At 37.5% G+C, this 25489-nt stretch overlaps 1 protein-coding gene across 2 annotated transcripts in view; it reads left to right on the forward strand.

Moving 5' to 3' along the window:
* sptlc2b (serine palmitoyltransferase, long chain base subunit 2b) overlaps nucleotides 1-25489 on the forward strand; it is a 79542-nt gene that overhangs the window by 26881 nt on the left and 27172 nt on the right. The window contains exons 2-7 of one of the 2 annotated variants that reach the window (XM_062033803.1): nucleotides 4361-4558; nucleotides 4750-4904; nucleotides 8080-8228; nucleotides 15618-15742; nucleotides 21656-21749; nucleotides 21890-21995. In XM_062033803.1, coding sequence (XP_061889787.1) covers nucleotides 4361-4558; nucleotides 4750-4904; nucleotides 8080-8228; nucleotides 15618-15742; nucleotides 21656-21749; nucleotides 21890-21995 — 827 coding nt within the window. The remainder of the gene's footprint in view (nucleotides 1-4360; nucleotides 4559-4749; nucleotides 4905-8079; nucleotides 8229-15617; nucleotides 15743-21655; nucleotides 21750-21889; nucleotides 21996-25489) is intronic. The other variant, XM_062033804.1, reaches the window with a different exon arrangement.

A 25489-nucleotide genomic window follows, 5' to 3' on the forward strand; every position in this document is an offset into this window, starting at 1 on the left:
AAGTGCATGCGCTGCTGAGCTCTTTTTATAAGAGCTCCAGTGTGTAGGGACAAGGTCATATTGTCAGTTATCTGCACCCCCAGGAACTTGGTGCTGCTTATGATCTCCACTGCTGTGCCGTTGATGAAGAGTGGAGTGTGGCTGGACTGATGCCTCCTGAAGTCGATGATGATCTCCTTGGTCTTGTCGACGTTCAGGACCAGGTTGTTGGTTCTGCACCAGTCAACCAGATGTTTCACCTCCTATACAGTATGATACCAGTATTTAGTATGTAAAATAGAGATCAACTGATATTTTTTTCAGGACTGATACTGATTATAAGTAGTCAAGGTCAAATCCAATATATTTGTCCATATGCGACCTGTATCTAATTTTTTCATGTCATTCCGAATTGTCATATCCGACCTAGGCCTCTTTTGTACGTGGATATTAATTGGATATATATGCACTGCATCCTCGATGTGAACCCTCCCACTCTCGTGATCAAAAAGCAATGAGCGTCACAATTATTTACCAAATTAGACTGTTACAAAATACATAGTTGAAAACGGAGCGGAAAACAGCTGAAAATAGTATGTTTTTGGAACTTATGTGAAAGTTTTACCACTTCTGTCTCCGACTGCTCGCCCACAGACACGTTCTTCAAGCAGACATACAAGGAAAATATCCCGTATAGGGGTGTCCAAAAAAATCGACTTTCGAATTAATCGCGATTCTTACTTGTAACGATTCTTACGCGATTAAATAATAATAATAATAATAATAATAGTACCTGGGATTTATATAGCGCTTTTCTAAGTACCCAAAGTCGCTTTACATGTTTTTCTGAACCCATCAAAAAAGAAGTGTTAAGTACTTCTCTTGTTGCCTTATTTGTATTTGACTTTATTAAATGTTTGGGTAGAATTTTATTAAACAAAATCAGTTTTCTTGTACTATAGAAAATTATCACAGCTGTAATCATAGAACTGGCATTCAATGCTATTAAAAAAGTATTGTTCTTCTTCCTTCTTAATCTTCTGCACGCAATAATTTGGTTCAGAAAATGTTTTTAAAGGGCTTTATAAATAAAGTTGGTATGGTATGGTATGTCGAGTTTGAAATTGCCACAAATGCGCCAGTGCCGAGACCGTCTAGAGTGGAAGCCATGTTTACTTCTGTAAACATTGCAGTGCGTGCAACGTCATGTCTGCATGCGGGTCAGATTGCATTAACATTAGAAATCGCTTTTTTGTTTTGTAATGTGAATGGCGACTAAAAAGATTGGATATGACAAAAAAATCTGAATTGGAGATCCAAGCCTGCAGTGTGAACGTAGCTGTGGAAGCTGATGACCGATATTTAAAGCCAAAGATCATTTGCAGAAAAAGTTATTTAACCATGAATAGTATATGTCAGTAACCAGCTGGACAAGGCTTTAAGTAGTTTTTTCAATATTATTTTTTTGGAAACGTTGGACCAGTAGCAACATTATATTTTATGCGGCATTAATGTTCTTGTTAATTAAGCACCGAAGAAACATCAGGAGATTTCACAAACGGGTGTCTAAGAGGGGCATCAACATTTGCATTTGAAAATATAGGACATTTTTTGAAAACATTTGGTAAAAATATGGGATTTTTTACATAACAATAACTCTCAATCTAATCAATTTCATAGAATTATATAGTAGTTTACGGATTTCATATATTGTAGGGTTTCTTCGTGAGGAACCCTGAAATATTGCAAACATTTAAATAAAACATTTTTTTGGCTCCTTTCAGATTATAGTTGACATTTTTCAAGCTGGCTGACATCCTTTCTTCCTGGATGTTACAGAAAGTATGAGAATGTGTGAGCTGCTGCCTGCTCTTCTGTACTTATTTAATAATCTCCTGTTCGTCAAGATGTTTACACAAAGTTTGGATTTTTGGCAGTTATTTTTTTCTGCCGTTATCATGTCCGTCCATCTCTGTCGCATCATTTGATTGAATCACGGAACATGAAACTCGCAGCGCTCCTTTGATGAGCCCACGCTCAGAGCGTTGCCGAAGCCTGTCGAGCGGACGCCATCGCCGCTGTCACGAAAACCAACCAAACGGAGCTGGAAATTTGCCCGGGAAAGGAGGGCGAAAACTGGATTTTCAGGCAAAAGCTGGGAGTTTTTGACAGGGAAGCAGTACAAGCGACCAGCACTGCAGGAGGGAAAGAAAGGAAGAATAGGCAAGGCAAGCAGGCTGGTGCTTGAGCAGTGGTTATTACTATCTACTTCACTATATTTTTTAATGCTAATTACTGGTATTACATGTGTATATATTGTATCTGCTGATGGAGTTCTGTTGTATTGGAAAATGCTAAATATCGGCTCTGATAATCAGCCGATCTCTAATGCGTAGTTGTGCAGTTTTTATCCTTTCTTCGTCCTGATTTCCGTTTAAACCGTGCCTCAAATTGAAAGTAAAATAATTAGCACGAGTTAAAATGATGTCTTATCTGAAATATTTCCTGTCAGTTTTTAATACAGCGGTGGTGCATTTATCCATGAAATGTGGCATCAAAATATAATTCTGCTCTCTCTTGTTTGTGGTGTAGCGAACTTGTCACATGTCTCGCACACTGGCCTTCGCATGCAAGAGAAAACAGGAAGGCCTTTTGTTTTGCCATCTTGTTTGTCAGAACGAAGCACCGGCATGACTAAATCTATTAGTTTTGTTCATCTAGGTTCTGCGGCACCATGCAACCGCCTCTTTAACCTTTTCCTGCGTATTTCCTTGGAGGAACAGTTCCGTCCGACTGGCTTTAGATGCTCGCATTCAGCAGTGTTTCCTGCCTGGGAGGTATTTCTTGCAGAGAGGCATGACTGATCACATGAGGCGCTGTTAAGCTGCAGGGTACACTTTGTAACAAGTGACTGGCGACGGTTGTTTGCCGTTGACTTTGGTAAATTGTGGTCCAGTTAAATGTACAAATCCACATTCACACGTACGGCACATTTACTTTACGGAGACTAGAACTGTCCTATCTAGTCCTTAAACATCAACTTCAGTTGTGATTGATGCAATGCTCGGAGAATGCAATGAACTGGATGAATGAGAATATTTTAAAAAGGTAATTTTCTTCCCATTGAACGGTTGCTACATGGAGTTGTCTCGGAAATGTTACCTTGGCTGTGACAACCACTATTCTCGTGACTTAGCTCATGAGGTCAATAGAAGCTTGGGACAGACAGTAGGAGTAACGGAATTTCTGAACCACAGTGTGTTGGTGTTATTTTACATCCGAAGCTCTTAAGTCTCTACAGTTGGTGCTCCCGGTCTTGCTCTATGCCTGTCAGACTTGGACATTGACCAGTTTCCTTAAACATAGACTGGACTCCTATGGTACCTAAGATCATTCTCAGGTCCTGGAAGGAACTAAATGGGTCTAAAATGTTGCCCAGTTAAAAAATAGTCGTTGGTTAGGTTGTTTGGTTTCTAAGAATTTACATTGCTGTTTTGACTGTAGGTGTGTCCCTATATAACTGTTTCACTTCCAATACGATACCAATATTGGAACCTTGAGTACTGGCCGATATCTATTTAAGTCGGTATCAGCCAAAATCATACACATTTTTATTATTTTGTATGGTGTAATTTTAAGAAAGTTTTGATGAAGTGAAATGACTGAAACAGAGAATAATGGTAGGCATTGATTGATTGAGACTTTTATTAGTAGATTGCACAGTACAGTACATATTCCGTACAATTGACCACTAAATGGTAACACCCGAATACGTTTTTCAACTTGTTTAAGTCAAGGTCCACGTGAATCAATTCATGGTAGATGGTGATGTTTTAACCGATTTTCACTATTAGATCTGATCAAGTGGAAATCGCCATTTAAAATTGTTAATGCTAAGTAGCCTGTTTATGGCAAAACCAATGTAAATTAGTGAAGCCTTACTTCACGTTGGAACGTTTTCTACCGAGCATGCTTGCTGCCTTTGTTGCTGTCAAAAATTGCAACTTTACTGAGAGGAAGTTTGGTTGAGTCCGCCCTGAGTGCTGCTTGACTGATTGTTTACGCGAGCCGGTGTTTAGTCCGCAACCGGAAGGGACGTCATGCGCAACAAAGCTATCGAAAAATGGCACCGTTTGATTTTACGCGAATCAATACCAGGTAGTACGGACAGAATCTGGTATAAAAGTAACAAATATAATAACAAATAATATTTTGATACTTGTTTAAATTGACAAATGTGCTGATTTTTAACTACGATATTTGTTCAATAAAGGACACTTATTACTACATATGTTTAGCTTGTGTGCTATTGGGTGCTTAGCTCTTGTGTAGCTGCTAACTTTTGTGTTAAAAATGATGATATGCTTGTTTTTTCCTCCAGAATCAACATGGCGCACACAACAACTCAAGCCTGTACAAGAGGCCCTTTGTGGAATCATTTGAGCAGACTCCTCTACTGGTGGCTGTGCTTACCTACGTGGGCTACGGCATCCTCACCATCTTTGGCTACCTCCGGGACTTCCTCCGCCACTGGAAAATCGGGAAGTGCAGCATGGCCAGAGAACGGGAGGAGCAGAAGGTTCAGAAATATTTCTACTTTATATTCACGATAAATGTTTTAGAAAGCTAGAATAAGTATCACGTCACGACTACTTTTTGAGCCGTCACCAGAGGCCGGGCTAGATCACCTGTCATCTGTGGTTATATTTAATTCAAACACCATCTTTGGTCGCCATTGCACATCCTGACTTCTACTCCTCTCCTTTCAAGGACTTTGTCCCGCTTTATCAAGACTTTGAGAACTTTTACACCAGGAACCTTTACATGCGGATCCGAGACAACTGGAACCGACCCATCTGCAGTGTCCCTGGGGCAAAGATGGACCTGGTGCAGCGGGCTTCCCCTGACTACAACTGGACCTTCCAGTAAGTTATTATGTGTACCCAAGCTTTCATCACACATCACAACAAAGTGAAAGGACATGGTCATGGTTAACGCTACCGATTTTCCGGACTATAGAGCGCATCAGTATGTAAGTCGCACCCACTAATTTTTAAGGAACAAAAATATTTTTCCATATATTAGCCACACCGGACTATAATCCGCAGATATATACAATGCAAAAGTAGTATTAAAATAAACTAAATGTTTTTTTACATACCTTAACTGTTTACACACGTTGTCTGTAACACGGCAGTAAAACGGCTGATCAAACAAAACCGAAGTCATCATCATGGGCCCACTAGCTGTGGAAGCTAGCTCTCCAATCAGCTAAACAGACTCAATAATTCCACGGTGACGTTTTAGTGAGTTTACTGAGGACTTTGTGAAACTGAAACAATACAAAAATAATGCTATTGTAAATTAATAATACTAACACAGACACTCACTCGCATTATCTAATATGCTAACAGCGCTAGCTTGATTACATTACGACAGCACATAAAAATATGCATCAAAACACTCCTACAGACATGTAAGAATTGTTTTAGTTATATTGTAAAACTTACAAACGTTGCTTGGAGTGATGAAGAATCCCTATGAGTAGAAAAGTTATGGCAGGCGAGAAGGCAAAACGGCACTTCTACTTCCTGCTGAAAGCACTAAATGAAAGGGCACTGCAGCACCTGCAGTGAGCGAACTCGTCCAAAAGATGGCGACATAGCACAAGCAATAACACACCATTTAAATGTATTTGCTTGTTTGTTTGTTTTTTTAAATCTATTTGCATTATGGCCGCCAGCGAAGAAAAATCCATTAATCAGCTGCACCGTTTTATAAGTCCCATGGTTCAAAGTGTTGGAAAAACGTAACGGCTTATAGTCCGGAATTTACAGTATGTCTAATCAATAATCACGAAACTCACCAAAAAAGTAAATCCTTATGATTTCCATGGCAACATAATGTAGAATATTTTTTTATCAGCCTCAAGTCGTCTCTTTAGACGTCAAGCTCAGAACAGCAGCACACTTGCCTCCAACAGCGGATCTGACAGCGCTAACAAAATATATTTTTTTTAAAAAGTGCCTTACATAAGCATAATGTATTTAAAGCAGTGATTTATGCATTTACAAAATTGTTATGCTTTGACTTAAAATATTGGTAAAGATGTATTGCACCAATAAATGGGAGGATTTTTGTATTTTATTAATTTGTTTTTTTATGACAAAAAAGCACACTATGGTGGTAAAATAAGTGTACAACGTAAAAACGTGAAAACCTTTTTTTTTAGGATAAACTTTTGGTTTTTTAAATATTATTTTATTTTATATATTGTTATGATTATTATTATTATAAAATAATTATTATTTTATTTGTTGTTATTTATTCGTTGCTAATTTATATCCGTCATCATCCATTATATTTAAAGTTTTGTTTTGGTGCTACAATAATTACTCACGTTTTGAAATTAATGAGCACTTGTGATTTTAATATCAATCAATATATTTATGATTATTGTTTTGCCATAATCATCCAGCCCTAGTTGTTATGGACACCTGCTCATGTTATTCAATTCAAAGGTGTGTATACCTTATGCTTTTATGCTACAAACTAAGTACAGTGGAATCTTGATTTATGAGTTTTTTCAATTGCAGCAAATTTCTACGTTAGAAACAATACAATTGTACATTGGTATCCAGCCTCGACAAAAGTCAATATTTTAGTACTTTAGTACATATTTAGTACATACTTTATTCTATAAAGCGCTATACAGTACTGTATATCAAACATAACAAGGTATTAAAGGGTAAATGTTATTTTTAATAAAAAACTATCTCAACTGTCCTGTCCCTCTTCCTATGTAACCGCTCTGCCGACACGCACACACTGTCACTAGCCCTGTGGTGCACTCTGTTTGAAATCACAAAAAGCCTCAACTTTAAGAGCCATGTTGCTACAGTGATTCAGAATCTAAAGATAAACCCACTTTTCCTTGTTGGTTAATCTTTGTGTGCAGTGCAAGTAAAGGGGAGGGGGCAGTGTCGACAACGCTGTAGATACTTTCTGAATGTTTACATCGCTTGTCCGTGGCTTTCTGGGGACTCATGTAAAGCTAGAAAAATGCTGTAAAAGGCTACAAACACTTAAAAATCATACAAAATATAACTTAACACAGTAGACAAGTACAGAATGGTACAACATGGCTGCACTGAAAGGCACACAATTGGTGGATAAAATGTACCGGTACGTACACTGAGACAAGGCTCAAGCAGCAATAAGGGCGGACTCAGCCAAACTCCCTCTAAGTAACGTTGCTATTTTCAACACCAACAAAGCAAGTATGCGTGGTTGAAAATGCTCAAACGTAAAGTAAAGCTCCACTCTTCCGGAATGTGCTAGCTTGATACTAATTTACAGTAAATTTGCCATTGGCAGGCTACGTTTAGCATTAGCGATTGTACACAGTGATTTTAACACCTCTAAATTTGGTAATGGTAACTACAACTAAAATGAATGTTACAATCAAACAGTTAGTGCGTAATATGTACAACATTAGACAACCTACCATAGATAACCTATGCAATCATAAACATCTTATTTTTAAATGTAACACTAAAAAATGACATTTTATCATCAAACAATAACATTTATTAACACACACAAAAGTACTGAGAATTGATACCGATGAGTACCGGTCTGTATTCCCAGATACTGGGAGTTGGCACTGTATCGGTTCAAATGTAAACAGTACCCATCACGACACGGTACTGTTTACAATTGTGGATACATATTGTAGAATAAATATTATGTACTGCAGATGGAAAAGTGTTTTGTTCTGATTCAACCAAAGTTGACATTTTTGACCTGAATTCCTGAAAAGTTTAGAAATAATTTATTGTGGTCTTTATCAGGGTGTGTTCGCCGTATATTTATCCAGATTGGAATGTGTAAAATATGTCCTACCGGCGCTCCGTGCTGAACCCGAGTTTCCTTGAGATAAGCTGTTGCGTAACACCACGCTGGCAGGCGTCAGGGGCACGGAAAGGACAGGAAATGTTTGCGTATCAGCGGCAGCACATGCCGGAGTTGATTTATTTCGCCCTGACCCGAGGGCCGTTGTCCTCTGTCCCTGAGTCTCGTTGTCTCCGTCTCCTTCAGGCACACAGGCAGAGTGGTGAAGGACGTCATCAACATGGGCTCGTACAATTATCTGGGCTTTGCGGAGAACACTGGCCCTTGTGCTGATGCTGCGCTTGAGGTCACACAAAAGTATGGCGTGGGAGTGGGCAGCACTCGCTGTGAATTGGGTAAGAGATATCACATTGATATCTGATTTTTTTTGTAAACACACACAGAAGTATGATAAAACATTTTTTACATTGTGCAAATAAAGTATGTTCTAATAGTGCAACAGCTTAAAGGGGAACTGCACTTTTTCTGGAATTTTGCCTATTGTTCACAGTCATTATGAGAGAATAGAAGACACAAGGTTATTTTTCTTTCGCTTTCTAACATACAAAAATTGTCTCCTTTTTGGTGGCTAGCAATGCAGCTAAAGAGAGCAATCAATCCTACCTCTAAATCACGTTAAAAGTGCATTCAAAAACTGTCAACAATAATTCATTTACGTTCTGTGACCTGTATGATAACCAAGCTGTAGCAACATTGTTATAGTAAGAGCGAACACTGAGGAACTATTTTTCTAGCGTAGTAACGCATCGGCGTGCTACGGTATTAGCCGTAAAAGCTAACTACGGCAAGAGATAAGCTAGCTATTGTGTCCTCACAAAACGTGTTTGAGTTTGTGATGCACAACACTGTGATACGACACCAATCTGTATTGAGTGATAAACATGAACAATCATATTACAGTATCTGTATTATTTCATGTTTTGTTTGTACACAGCTAGCCAGACAGATTATGTACTGTAGTTGTAATAACACGCATGACGTGCTGCGTGTATCATGATCAGAATTAAAGTGTGACTCACTTGATGGACAGTTGTGCGTTTGGTCCAGCTGGCCGGGGATGTTTTTTTCCTATTTATTTGGGTAAGCACTCCATTTATGTCGAAATACCTTGTCTTCAAATTCCACATTTTGCACCGTCAATTCGCTTTCACCTCACTCTCAAGGCTTCCGTCGGCTCCAACGTTTCCTCTTCCTCTATGCTCGCTTCTAGAAGCAGTAATTCACCCTCTGTACTCAGCTTCAAAAAGATAAGGTTGTGAGTCCTCATTTGTCGAAAAACTGTCGTCTTTGTTGTCTGTTATTGATTCTGCCATGATTAGAAAACACACACACGTTTGTTTCCGGAAGTAGGAAGTGTACTGCTATGGAAACAGAAATAAATGCGCTTAAGAAATCAGTCCTGGAAATGATTAAAATGACCAAAATACGGTAAATATGTACATATTACATATTGTTATGAAGGTGTCTGTAACTACATTATATATATATACTTGCAGTGTGTATATAAAACATATTAAATATTGTTATGAAGGTTTCTGTTACTACATTATATATATAAATATACTTACAGTGTGTATATTTTATATATTACATATTGTTATGAAGGTTTCTGTTACTACATTATATATATAAATATACTTACAATGTGTATAATGTATATATTACATATTGTTATGAAGGTTTCTGTTACTACATTATATATATATATGTATATGTATATATATATGTATATACTTGCAGTGTGTATATAAAACGTTGATTAAGGGTTTTTAAGTTGTTTTAGAGACTTTGAAGGCTACAACGATGACTACCATTAGGCGCATAGGCGTTTATTATCTTTAAAAAACTAAAAAAAAAAAAAAGACATGCGTGTTCTTGTCTCTCATAATGATTGTGAACGATAGGCAAAATTCCCCAAAAAAGTGCAGTTCCCCTTTAAACTGCAAGCAGCAATTTTAATTAATTTAATTTAGTTAACACTAAGTAGTGTCCCAGACCTCCTGTGGTAAGTAGATTTCTGCAAAATTTGGGATAGTTTTTATTGTATCATTTATATAAATATTATATGCATTTTAGGTCTTTATAAACCCCCCTCAAGCTGTTCACTAACCTTTCACACACACTCTTAAACACTTACTACACTCTTTGTAGAAAACTGTGATCGATTAATGCCTTTTAATGCCGATCACAAACGCCAATCCTCTCTGGCTAGCAAGCAGCTAGCACTAATCATGTGTCTCCATACACAGTGTGCAGCCGCTCCCCTGAGCTAAGTTAATAATAATCACCTCCATTATGGCAAATCAACAACATTTCTTGGTATCTTAAATGTCATTACTAAGCAATATGATCACTGGAGGACGAGGCCAAACACGTTAATGAGAGAAAGCCAGGATCAGGCCTGCTAATAGTTAAACTAATCTCAGCTAAAAACATTTAGAAAAAAGTGCTGAATAAAGTTTATAATAATAATAATGGGTAAGATTTATGAAGCGCTTTTCTACACACTAAAAGAGCTTCACAGAGAACTGTATATGGAAGCACATTACAGTACAACATGGAGTCAGGCCTCCATGTTATTACACATCTACAGAAGCAACTCAGTCTTCCTTGCAGCTGCAAGCAGATAGCTAACATATTTTACGGACTATAGAGTGCACCGGTAAATTTTAAAATAATTTTTTCCCCATATATTAGCCGCACCGGACTATCAGCCACAGATATATATGCTGTGATATGAGATATTTACACAGGAAAATTCTGTAAATGTTTATTTACATACCTTAATTGTTTCTAAATGGTGTCTGTAACGCGGCAGTAAAACGGCTGATTGAACAAAACAAAAGTCATCGTCATGGACCCACTAGCTGCGGAAGCTAGCTCTTCATTCAGCTTAACAGACTCAATAACTCCACGGTGACATTTTGGTGGGTTTACTAAGGAATTTCTGAAAAACGAATTCCATTGTAAGTTAATAATTCCAAAACACACACTTGTAATTGTGTTAGCACACTAGCTAATGCTAACGACGCTAGCATCATTACACATACAAATATGCATGAAAACAGACATAACACGTGAATTGTTTGTTGTATTGTAACACTTACAAATGTTGCTTGGCGTGATGAATGAAGAAACTATACGAGTAGAACCGCTATGGACGGATAGAATTCGGAACAGAACTTGTACTTACGGTTTCAAAGCACTAAACCGAAGGAAATACTGGCGACCAGGGGTGCCCAAACCTTTACCAGCAAGGGCCACATTCAGTAAAATGGAAGGATGAAGGGGTTATTTCATACATTTTGTACTTTCAAGATGCTGAAAGCCAGGGGTCACCAACGTGGTGCCCGCGGGCACCAGGTAGCCCGTAAGGACCAGATGAGTAGCCCGCTGGCCTGTTCTAAAAATAGCTCAAATAGCAGCACTTACCAGTGAGCTGCCTCTATTTTTTAAATTGTATTTATTTACTAGCAAGCTGGTCTCGCTTTGCCCGACATTTTAATTCTTAGAGAGACAAAACTCAAATAGAGTTTGGAAATCCAAGAAAATATTTTAAAAACTTGGTCTTCACTTGTTTAAATAATTTCATTAATTTTTTTACTTTGCTTCTTATAACTTTCAGAAAGACAATTTTAGAGAAAAAATACAACCTTAAAAATGATTTTAGGATTTTTAAACACATATACCTTTTTACCTTTTAAATTCCTTCCTCTTCTTTCCTGACAATTTAAATCAATGTTCAAGTAAATGTATTTTTTTTATTGTAAAGAATAATAAATAAATTTTAATTTAATTCTTCATTTTAGCTTCTGTTTTTTCGACGAAGAATATTTGTGAAATATTTCTTCAAACTTATTATGATTAAAATTCAAAAAAATTATTCTGGCAAACCTAGAAAATCTGTAGAATCAAATTTAAATCTTATTTCAAAGTCTTTTGAATTTCTTTTAAAATTTTTGTTCTGGAAAATCTAGAAGAAATAATGATTTGTCTTTGTTAGAAATATAGCTTGGTCCAATTTGTTATATATTCTAACAAAGTGCAGATTGGATTTTAACCTATTTAAAACATGTCATCAAAATTCTAAAATTAATCTTAATCAGGAAAAATTACTAATGATGTTCCATAAATTTAATTTTTTCAAAAACATTTGAATTAGCTAGTTTTTCTCTTCTTTTTTTCGGTTGAATTTTGAATTTTAAAGAGTTGAAATTGAAGATAAACTATGTTTCAAAATGTAATTGTCATTTTTTTCGTGTTTTCTCCTCTTTTAAACCGTTCAATTAAGTGTAAATATCATTAATTATTAATAATAACATAGAGTTAAAGGTAAATTGAGCAAATTGGCTATTTCTGGCAATTTATTTAAGTGTGTATCAAACTGGTAGCCCTTCGCATTAATCAGTACCCAAGAAGTAGCTCTTGGTTCAAAAAGGTTGGTGACCCCTGCTGAAAGCAAACCAATGTCAATATATGCTAAGCTAGCTGGTCAAATCATCCACGGTAACTTCGTGTTATAGGTGACAAAAGAACTGAGTGTAATGTAATAACTAGGGCTGTCAAAAATAACGAGTTAAAAAAAATTGTGTAATAATCACGTATATACGCAGATTAATCACCCAATTTATTTTGCTACTTTGACTTCTATCTATTCTAACAATAAAACCAAATTTCTTAACAAGTATTTAGGTCTTTTTTAATTTAATCGAAATGTTTGAATGTATTGAAATCATACAAGCAAGTTTATACTATTAGTAATACTTTAGTATTACTTATTTTTACAATCTGCAGAGGGCCACCAAAAAACGCGCCTGCAGTGAGCGAACTCGTCCAAAAGAGGGTGTCATAGCACAAACAAAACCACACACCTTTTCAGTGTCTCTGCTTGTGTTTAATGAAAACAATTTGTTGAACACAAAGCATTATTGCCGTTAGAGAAGAAAAATCGATCAAGTAGCTGCAGCGTTTTATGAGCCGCAGGGTGCAAAGCATAGGAAAAAAAGTAGTGACTTATCGTCCGGAAGATGATACATTTGTATAAAAAAAAAAATATATATTTAAATTTGTGATGCATTGAGGTCGCAAAAAGTGAACCTAGGGCTGGACAATTAATCAAATTTAAATTTAAAAACGATTAATGGGCCGAGCAACGTGCAAGGGAATTCTGGAACTTGTGATGGTGAAACAGATGAGGAGCATATGAGTGAAGAAAGAGCACGCCTACCAGAAGTTTGTAATGTTACCGTAGTAAAGTAGATACTACTTTTTATTTGACACAGCGCTAGTATTCCTAATCAATAATTACTGAACTCAACAAAAAAGTAAGGCGCGATTTCCACGTTAACCTGACCGCAGACGGAGTCACATAATTGGTCAATAAAACGAAATCCGCTGTTAAACGCAGAATATCAGGGAATTTGATATAAATGTGAGTGAAATGTTGTCATTGTGAGGACAAGGGACATTTGTTTGGGAAAATAATATGACCGGTAGCGCTCATTTATCCACAAAACACTACCTCGGCTGAACTAAACAATGTCGAGGCAGCCACTTGAAACAGCGACTAAACTACGAAGCTAAAGCTAGCAAGAACAATCCATACACCCACAACACATCTCATCTGCTTGTGTTGTTGTGAACGACATCCTGGATGTAGCATCAATGTACAAACAGTAGTCGCAACTTGAGTGGCGTTCTCTTTTTTTTCCTCTTTTTTTTTTTTTCAGCTTCGAGTGGGTCGCCCATTTACTCGTCAAGCTGAGAACGGCACAGCACACTTCACTCCTTCACAATAATAGCACGGTGCGCCACATTTGGTCTGACTGTGCTAACAAAATAAATGTTTCAAAAAAGTACCTTACACAAGCATGATGTACATAAAGCACTTATTGATACATTTACACAATTATGCTTTGACCCTAAAATACTGGTCAAAATTGTCCAAAAATTATAATAAATGTGAGGATTACCAAAAATTTGATTACATTTTATTTTGCACAAAAAGCACACACTCTATGGTGGTAAAATAAGTGTAAAAACAGTATTAAAAACAATTCAAATGGAGAAACAATTTTTTTTGTATTTTTATTTTGCTATTGTTATTTAAAGGCCTACTGAAACCCACTACTACCGACCACGCAGTCTGATAGTTTATATATCAATGATGAAATCTTAACATTGCAACACATGCCAATACGGCCGGGTTAACTTATAATGTGTAATTTTAAATTTTGCGCTAAACTTCCGGTTGGAAACGTCTATGTATGATGCGTATGCGCGTGACGTCACGACGGCAACGGAAGTATTCGTACCCAATGTGTCACCATACAAACTGCTCTGTTTTCATCGAACAATTCCACAGTATTCTGGACATCTGTGTCGGTGAATCTTTTGCAATTTGTTTAATGAACAATGGAGACTGCAAAGAAGAAAGTTGTAAGTGGGATCGGTGTATTAGCGGCTGGCTGTAGCAACACAACAAGGAGTACTTACTTGGATAGCAGACGCGCTAGCCGATGCTAGCCGCCAACGCATCTGTGATCGGGTGAAGTCCTTCGTCGCGCCTACGATCGCTGGAACGCAGGTGAGCACGGGTGTTGATGAGCAGATGAGGGCTGGCTGGCGTAGGTGGAGCGCTAATGTTTTTATCATAGCTCTGTGAGGTCTGGTTGCTAAGTTAGCTTCAGCGTCGTTAGCAACAGCATTGTTAAGCATTGCCAGGCTGAGAATTATTAACCGTGTAGTTACATGTCCATGGTTTAATAGTATTGTTGATCTTCTGTCTATCCTTCCAGTCAGGGATTTATTTATTTTGTTTCTATCTGCATTGGAGCCAGATGCTATCACGTTAGCTCAGTAGCTAAAGAGCTTCGCTGATGTATTGTCGTGGAGATAAAAGTCACTGTGAATGTCCATTTTGCGTTCTCGACTCTCATTTTCGAGAGGATATAGTATCCGAGGTGGTTTAAAATACAAATCCGTGATCCACAATAGAAAAAGGAGAGTGTGTGGAATCCAATGAGACCTTATACCTAAGTTACGGTCAGAGCGAAAAAAGATACACCCTGCACTGCCTCTCTAGTTCTTCATTTTAACGTTCCTCATCCACGAATCTTTCATCCTCGCTCAAATTAATGGGGTAATCGTCGCTTTCTTGGTCCGAATCTCTCTCGCTCCATTGTAAACAACGGGGAATTGTGAGGAATCCTACCTTCTGTGACGTCACACTACGTCCGGTACAGGCAAGGCTTTTTTTTATCAGCGACCAAAAGTTGCGAACTTTATCGTCGTTGTTCTATACTAAATCCTTTCAGCAAAAATATGGCAATATCGCGAAATGATCAAGTATGACACATAGAATGGATCTGCTATCCCCGTTTAAATAAAAAAAAATCATTTCAGTAGGCCTTTAAATGTGTTATGTTTTTACTTGTTGTGGTTTATTCCTTGCTAATTTATATCCAGGTTTTTTAAAGCTGTATTTAAAGTTGAGTTTTGGTGGTACAAATGAATGAATAATCGTGATTACAATATCATCCAAATAATCGTTGCCATAATGGTCCAGCCCTAAGTGAACCGCAGAGTGGCGAGGGAACACTGTAACCTCAATGTAACCTAAAACAACCAAACATGAATGGATATATCATACTTCACATATAACTGAAACATGATTTTATTGATTAGACATCTCTTCTGCCACGTGAACATGCTGTCCTTTCTAGGGAACCTGGACATCCATGAGGAGCTGGAGCAGCTGATCGCCAGGTTCCTGGGCGTGGAGTCCGCTATGGCTTTCGGCATGGGCTTCGCCACTAATTCCATGAACATTCCTGCTCTTACCGGAAAGGTATGGAGCTTGACTTCTCTTCCTTTTATTTTTTTCTTCGCCACTGGCCATGACAGTCCTCAGCTGACCACTTTGTGCCCATATTGAACAATTACACAGCAAAGCGTGGCTTCCTGTTCCTGTTTTTAGAAGCGAAACAAATATGCGGCCAACATTGAGCAGTCACACTCTTCCAAGGCTCTCGAGTTTCAGGATAAAGCTTTCGAAACACCCGAGTTTAAAAGGTTGCTGCTTTTGTTTGATCTATTGCTGCCCGCGTTAATCTGCACCCGAGTCAACCGTATCACTTCTGACTTAGCCAGTGTTTGAACAGGAAACAGACACCAGAGTTTGCAGAAGTATGAACGTTTTGAGTGCCTCGACCACACAAGTGAAAGCAGCATCGAGCAAGCAGGAGAAAGCTTAAGGTGGTGACAGATTTTCTAAGAGACTCGTCATACATTCTTGACTTCTCCTCTCGCTGCACATTTGTATCATTCCCTCCCTTTTCATAGCTCTGTTTGTGTTGTGGACAGATATTATTGCGTGTAATATTTATGAGCTCTCAATGGAAAACACCTGCTCAAGATGTGCGGAAACGTGTCTTCACAAAATATCTTTATGACTTGGATTTTAGAAACATGTCGACTTAATGATTAATGCATGACAGTACAAGCAACAAAAAAACAAGACTTAAACGAATTCTCTACACAAATGTGCAAAGTTATTTCAGTTGCTATGCATTCATCTAGGTCAGGAGTGTCCAAACTTTTTCCATCAAAAAGTCAAAGTATGCGGAGGCCATTTTGATAGTTTTTATTTAAAAAAGAAAACTGCTAAAAACAGACATTACATATATTTAAAGAAAACCCTTGTTTTATAGGTGAACTATTTACAATTATTATCAAAATCTAATCTTTTTTATATCACATTACATTTTTTGGCTCTTTTTTCTTAAATCTTTACCTTTGTGTTTTTTTTCTAACAATATGTTGTGAGCCTTCTCCTATGAGAATATAAAACAATTATGATAATAATAATACTAATGTGTAACTGCGCAAAAAGGTTTGTCCAAAATTCTGCCTGTACCAAAACATTAATGTTCAACTTCCGCCATACCTTTTATTAGTGTTTATTATTGAAGCTGTTGTAATTTTTCTAATTCATTAACTCATTAGTTAATAGTATTTTTTTGGCTGTTTATTTTATTTTTCAACTGACTTCTTTTATTTTTATTTTTTTAAATTTGAGAGCAGAACTTGTAATATTTTAGATCAGGGGTGTCCAAACTTTTTTGATCAAGGTAAAAGTCAAAAGTATGCGGGGGCCATATTTATTTATATTTTTTCTCAATATATATATTTATGTGTGTGTGTGTGTGTGTGTGTGTGTGTGTGTGTGTGTGTGTGTGTGTGTGTGTGTGTGTGTGTGTGTGTGTGTGTGTGTGTGTGTGTGTGTGTGTGTACATATACTGACACACACACATTTTTTTTTTCAAGACAAGACTTTGTCAGCTTCGGGAGACAAAGTACATTATTATTATTTGTATTATTGTTATTATTGTCAAAATGTCAGCTTTTTCTCATTATGTTACATCTTTTCGCTCTTTATCTTACAATTTTACAGTTTTTCCCGACTACAAGCGGCGGGCCTACAAAATTCGAGCTGTGGGCCGTGAAGTGAAAGAGGAAGTGGGGATGTTCTACCAGTGGCCAGAAGGGCCCTGGGTTTTTGTAAAGCTTGAAGATTTTCAATTTCATAATTAAGTATTAAAATTACAAAAACAATGTCATAAATAAAAGCCTTGCCTGTACCAGAAGTAGCGTGACGTCGCAGGTTGAAGGGCTCCTCACATTTCCCCATTGTTTACACCAGCAGCGAGAGCGATTCGTACCGAGAAAGCGACGATTACCCCATTAATTTGAGCGAGGATGAAAGATTCGTGGATGAGGAACGTGAGAGTGAAGGTCTAGAGTGCAGTGCAGGACGTATCTTTTTTCGCTCTGACCGTAACTTAGGTAAAAGGGCTCATTGGATTCCACACTTTCTCCTTTTTCTATTGTGGATCACGGATTTGTATTTTAAACCACCTCAGATACTATCCTCTTGAAAATGAGAGTCGAGAACGCGAAATGGACATTCACAGTGACTTTTATCTCCACGACAATACATCGCTGAAGCACTTTAGCTATGGAGCTAACGTGATAGCATTGTGCTTAAATGCAGAGAGAAACAAAATAAATAAGCCCCTGACTGGAAGGATAGACAGAAGATCAACAAACTACTATCAGGAGACACCGAACCAAACACTGGACCTGTAACTACACGGTTAATGCTGTGCCGCCTGTCGAAGCCTAGCAATGCTGTTGCTAACGACGCCATTGAAGCTAACTTAGCTACGGGACCTCGTCAGAGCTATGATAAAAACATTAGCGCTCCACCTACGCCAGCCCTCATCTGCTCATCAACACCCGTGCTCACCTGCGTTCCAGCGATCGACGGCGCGACGAAGGACTTCACCCGATAATCGATGCGGTCGGCGGCTAGCGTCGGATAGCGCGTCTGCTATCCAAGTCAAAGACCTCCTGGTTGTGTTGCTGCAGCCAGCCGCTAATACACCGATCCCACCTACAGCTTTCTTCTTTGCAGTCTCTATTGTTCATTAAACAAATTGCAAAAGATTCACCAACACAGATGTCCAGAATACTGTGGAATTTTGCGATGAAAACAGAGCTGTTTGTATTGTGATACAATGTGTCCGAATACTTCCATTTCAACCATTGACGTCACGCGCAAACGTCATCATACATAGACGTTTTCAACCGGAAGTTCCCCGGGAAATTTAAAATTGCACTTTATAAGTTAACCCGGCCGTATTGGCATGTGTTGCAATGTTAAGATTTCATCATTGATATATAAACTATCAGACTGCGTGGTCGGTAGTAGTGGGTTTCAGTAGGCCTTTAAAGTTCAATATTGGGGCTGCTTTAAAAAATGCAAAATGCATCATTCCACCTGAATAACAGCAAACGTGCTTCGAACACTTCACTCAACACGGATGGCATAAAAGTCATCAAAGCTCACCTTTAAATATTCACACATAGCACCAGCATTTTGGAACAAGAATGAGGCGATAGACAACAATTCAAAATGAATAAATCTACCTGGGGCAGCGTAGTAGGAGGTTATAAGCAAGTTTCCCTTTTGCATCTCATTGCCCATAACTGTGGCGCATTCAAGGACTCCTGATGAAACTGTTCATTGTCGGCTGTAACCATACCAAAAACATTAGTGAAAAACGTATACCTAGCAAAACTGGTCATTGTCTGCCGTACAAACCAGGCAACCAACTCTTTGTCATCTGTCATATCAACAGCAGCCGCTCATTCTCTTTTACTTGCGCTGACACACACACACTGATGCGTTTGTGGCCACACAAAAAGTCGGACAATTCCAACGCCGCAGGTCGTTACACTATGAATCCCCAATCAGATGTATGCCTATTCTACTGTCATTTATTAAGAATGTTAATTAATGGATATTAATCATGAAATGCTGTTATTAGATCACAGAAATGCTAAACCAAATATATTTTTACAGACAGAAAGTTACAAGAATGTACACTTTATCCAATGCTTACATCTCATTGTGCAACATGTGAATGTTTTAAGGGGAACTATTTGTGATCTCTAAAAGGGGGCTAAATTATTTTCAAAATAGGACCCTTACCCCACCAACTAGTACATAGCTCATAGAAAACAAGGTTATTTTGTACCTTCATTGAAAGTGGGCCAAATCACTTATATTAGAAAATAATCTCATGCAAATTCCTGCTGTTTAGTTATATATGCTCGTATGGCCACATGTGCACATCCGGTTTTTGCTCACATGTGCTCCACTGAATGCTCAGAGAGTTTTTGCGTTTGCTCACACACATGAAAAATTAGAGGGAACATTGATTATAATCGTAATAATTACCCACTGATAATTATACGTTAATCCGCTAATCTCAACTACTGAAGTTAGTGAAGTGAAGTGAATTATATTTATATAGCGCTTTTCTCAAGTGACTAAAAGCGCTTTACATTGTGAAACCCAATATCTAACTTACATTTTTAAACCAGTGTGGGTGGCACTGGGAGCAGGTGGGTAAAGTGTCTTGCCCAAGGACACAACGGAAGTGACTATGATGGCGGAAGCGGGGATCGAACCTGCAACCCTGAAGTTGCTGGCACGGCTGCTCTACCAACCGAGCTATATATATATATATATATATATATATATATATATATATATATATATATATATATATATATATATATATATATATATATATATATATATATTTAAGTGAACAAAGAGTTTATATAATTATTTAAATGTATATTCTGCCCACTTTATGTATAACTTGTTGACACAAAAATATATTTAGGGGGTTTATCAACATAATTCAATGTTATTACCATCTTTTTAAGTCGAAAACTGATTTAAGATTTCTGTTTTTAAAAAGCTGGTTCCAACCAAATACTTGCAATAGTTTGTTTTTAGTGCATGTAAACATGTGTAGGGTGAGTTGTGAAGGTCCTTCAGGAGTCTTGTGTATTTGGTGCTACTGGTTGCTTGTCTGTCTCTATTATGTGCCCTTTGACCCTGAAAGGGATAAGCTATAAAAATAAAACATGATGATATATGAAAGGGGAACAATAAAGTCATTGCTCAATATACCAGCATTTCCTTATTGTGAAATCCTAGAGTTATTTGGTTTTGTTTGATTATTTCCCTAAGTTGTCCATTCAGTTTTAGCACTAAAATGTAAACGTCATAATAACGATAATTTCCATTGTACTTTTCCACTTTATCTACAGCTGTACTGTATGTTGTTGTACTCCCGGGTGTGGCATCCATCGTTAACAGCCAAGCTGCCAATGGAAGTCTTGTTTTTCATGCTTTCTAGTGTGCATGGTATTTAAAACTGTTAAGACATGCAAGGTGTCGACACAACCAGAGTTTTGTTTCGGCATTATGCTCGTAAAAATGAAACTATCTGTTTCTCAGACTGTTGATGCAATGATAGAAATGTATTCCCTACCTGGGTCCTACACTGTGTGTTGCCATAATACTGACATATCATCATAAAAGAACACATTAGACATGGAATTATTACAATAAAAAACATTTAAAAAGTTGCTTTTTTGTTGAACGTGGTCAAATAAAAACTACAGTAACGTTATACTCCCTAAATGTTTGAAAGGCGTTAATAACAAGTTATGGTATCAAATGATATCGAACGCGCATTTTGGTACATCCAATATTTAGTACTTCTGTGTGTGTTAATAAATGTTACTTGTTTTATAATGAAATTGTAATTTTAATGTAACATTTAAAAATAAGCTGTTTATGATAACTCTGCTGTGTAATTGTTATATCTTGTTTCATTATGATGTTTGAGTCTCATTTGCAATGCAGTCGCACTTCCAAAACATTAGATGGCGAGCTATAATATGTTGTCGAACAAGGAAGTAGCTTTGTCCATGAAGATGAATGTGTTGGGTTGCGCCCTACAAAGTGTTGGTACTGTAAGTATTGTGCTTATTACACCCCAGCTGTTTGATGGTAACATTCATCTGAGTTGTAGTTTTTATTACCAAATTTGGAGGTGTTCGAATTCGCCATGTAAAATCGCTAATGCTAATAGTAGCCTTTCTATGGCAAAACCGATGTAAATTAGCATTGAGCTAGCGCATTTTGTAAGAGTGGAGCCTTGCGTTATGTACTTTAAAAGCAACACCTATATATATATATGTATATATATGTATATGTATATTTTATGTTGAAGAAATTAGATAACATCTCATGTTATGACTACCGTAAGGTGATTTTTGATCGTACTTGTGTTGCATCAGTTTGAAAATGTCTCTTTTTTTTCTATTCTAGGGGTGTCTTATCTTAAGTGACGAGTTGAATCATGCATCGCTGGTGCTGGGCGCCCGTCTTTCCGGCTCAACAATCCGAGTCTTCAAACATAACAGTAGGTGACACCAACCCACCTTTTTACACGACCCTTGCAGGAGTCGTGACTTCATGGACACGCAGAACAATTCCATGAGCCGACAAGAGCGAGGGCTCAGGCACGTTGACGTTTTTCTGACATCGGTCCTTTTGCCGTAGACATGCAAAGCCTGGAAAAGCTCCTGCGAGACGCTATCGTACACGGGCAGCCAAGGACCCATCGGCCCTGGAGAAAGATTCTCATTATTGTAGAAGGAATTTACAGGTAAGCATTTATATAATCTACCCTGGATCATGGCACCTGTGGGGTCTATAATCCAATCATTTGATTATCTTACATTTTATCAAAATCTGGTAAAAAGTCTTAAATATGACCATGACAGGTCTTAAAAAATATGTTAACACGATGCAATATGAAGCACTCCACTACACCTTCTGCAAAATAAACTTTGGGCATGAAGACATTAGAATGTTATGGAAAATCAGAAAAAATGGTCGTTAACATCCAATAATCTTTTCCAAACAAATATTAGTTTGCTGTAGAGAACATTCTGAGGTTCTTAGTTATTAAACATTTAGTTTTTCCAGCGTGAAAGAGCAGTGAATTCATTAACAGTAGTAGTTGTATATGTGTGAATGTCCAAACGTTCACCCATAGAAGATTCTACACCAAAAAATGTCCAAACATTCACCCATACAAAATTTTACACCAAAAAATCATCAATTATTATTATTCCGCCGCAAAACTTTGGCGCGCTCCACAGCCCCCAGTTTTCACCCTTTCGGAAACGTTCAAGTATCAAAATGTTCGGCCTGATGGGAAATTGTGACCCCCCCTCCCCTAAAAAAATATATATGTATCCTGAATTACCCAGAATTCCGGGTTTCCGGGACATTTTGCCCATTGAAAATGAATAGGCCAATTTTCAAACGTGCACATTGCTCACCCGATTGGAACAGTTCGACCATCCACATACTCCGTTCACCTTGGACAATCAAACTACCAACAAGTTCAGAGAAATTTAGGAATTTTCACCTCTTCCTGGAAAGTTTTCACAGTCCACATTTTTCAACCATTTTTAACAATTCCACCTATAATACATTCCTCTTACTTGGGACAACAAATGCTTCCTTTTTTTTCTCGTACAAAATCCCAGTTTTCCCGAAATACCAGGAATTTTGAAATACCCTTTCTCAATTCAAACTCTTAATACATCAACATTTTTCAACCAATTTCAAAATTCCAACACCAACCCATCCATATCATCTTGGACAATTGTGCGAGTATCAATATTTTTTTTAAAATTCCCGGTTTTCCAGAAATTCCCAGGAAATTTCTATTCAATTGGATTGTCGTATTCATAGTTCTACAATGCCCTAAATTCTCAAAATGTTGCGCCATATTTAAACCCGATTCCAACCTTTCAACCATCCACCCACACAACTCTTCCGATATATCAAACGCGAAACATGGTTTCCCTTTCTCAAATTCCTGTTTTTCCCGGATTTTCCTGGAATTTTCTCTCCATTGACAATGAATGGATGGTATACAATCTACTGCATATCCAACATCGCTCATCCGATTTGAACTGTTCCAACATCTACACACTCCACTCACCCTGGACATTCGAGCCAGCATGTTTCCCGTTTCCGAAAATTCCGATTACCCGGAGTTACCAGAACTTACCTCCCATATCCCACATTTTTCAACAGATTCGAACCGTTCCAACATCCACACACTCCACTCACCCTGGACATTCAAGCATTTCACTTCCGCTCACGCGTATCAGCGGTTCGGCGGCTTGCACACGTAGGTCATTTACACGCAATTCCTAGTGGAATTGCAAATTTTAGTTCATTATGGTCTTTAAAAAGTCTTCAATTTGACTTGTTGAAACCTGCAGAGACATTTTGATGTAAAGTTAAATTAAACTACAGTAGATCCTTCATCTATTTGCAGTTTGGGATTCGCTCCACGGTATGTTAGCAAGTGTATTTTCTCTGCTCTAAATTGTTAAGCAAGTGTTTTTTATGTTGACTTTAATTTAGAGAGCGTTTTGATGGTGATATCTGCAGGCGAAAAGAATGCTGTAGCCATGAGGCCAGCAGAGGGCACTGTCCTACAAGGCAATTTTATGCAACATTTTTTTCAGCAAGTAGATGCTTTGTTGCCTAACTGCATGTTTTGCGTGTACATTATTGCCTAAAATACATTTACTGAGTGAGATGTTTTGTTTTTTTATAAGCTTTACACTATAAAACATTTTCTTTGTTGGCACCTTTTATGGGTACGTCTCTGATTCATGTTTTGTTTTGCCATTTACCGGGTTGTGTTGGAACCTAAACCCCTGCAACAAGTGATTGATTGATTGATTGAAACGTTTATTAGTAGATTGCACAGTGAAGTACATATTCCGTACAATTGACCACTAAATGGTAACACCCAAATAAGTTTTTCAACTTGTTTAAGTCTGGGTCCACTTAAATTGATTCATGATACAGATATATACTATCAAATATATACCGGTACTAACATCATAATACAGTCATCACACAAGATAATCATCAGAGTATATACATTGAATTATTTACATTATTTACAATCCGGGGTGTGGGATATGGAGGGGGGTTGGTATCAACACTTCAGTCATCAACAATCAGCATCAACAATTGCATCATCAGAGAAATGGATATTGAAACAGTGTAGGACTGACTTGGTAGGATATGTATAGCAAGTAGTGGAGATCTACTGTACTATTAAAAATGCCAATGGTCATTTTTAATGCTTGATATGTATACACAAGAGAGGTGGGCATCTTTGGGAAAATTTGACTTGATTCGATTCTTGAAGTGACTATTCGATTCAGAATCCACTCACGATTCAAAACAATTATTGTAATATATTATTTTCAAAATAGGTTATAGATTACAAAAGCTCCTGTTGGCTGCTGACGCATTACTTTTATGTGCGGTGTTGGCCTCAAAAATTTATTTTTAAACTTGTATCTGAGAAATTTTATTTACAAAAATTACAGCATGTTAAGCAATAAAAGAAAATACAGCAACCCCTACACAATCCCAGCTTTACAATGCTTAAGATATACATTTACAATGCAATTGAGACGATATATATATACTTGCACTATATTTATTATATAATTAGAGATGGGTACCAAATCCAGTACTTTTTTGGCACCGACTGACTCCCGCCCGTCCTACCGGTTCCATGCTACGGTACCTGGGTTGTGCATGAAGACACACTCGGTTGCTAACTCAACCAAATTACCTCTAGATAATGTTGCAATGTGCAATGCTAACAAAGAAATTCACTCAAAACGTTTTAACGTCATTAATGTAGGGCTCAACTTTTCCAAAAATGCGCTAGCTTAATGCTAATATACATTGGCTTTGCTATTGACATGCTACTGATTAGCATTAGCGATTTTACATGGCGATTTCAACACCTCCAAATGTGTTAATGAAAACTACAACTGAGATTTTGTCATCAAAAACAATTAATATTTATTAACACACCTTAAAATACTGTAAATTGGTACCGACTGTTGAGTACGGGTATTGATTCCCAGGTACTGGGAATTGGTACCGTATCGGTTCCAATGTGAATGGTACACATCTCTATGCAATACTAAAAAAAAAAAAAGGAAACCAAAACATTCATAAATGCAAGAGTATTAATAATAATATAATAATATTAATATCAATAATGCTTGGTCAATATTTTCATTCCAAAAATTTAAT

The sequence above is a fragment of the Entelurus aequoreus genome, linkage group LG23 (genome assembly GCF_033978785.1).
Source record: "Entelurus aequoreus isolate RoL-2023_Sb linkage group LG23, RoL_Eaeq_v1.1, whole genome shotgun sequence".
Classification (NCBI taxonomy): Eukaryota; Metazoa; Chordata; class Actinopteri; order Syngnathiformes; family Syngnathidae; genus Entelurus; species Entelurus aequoreus.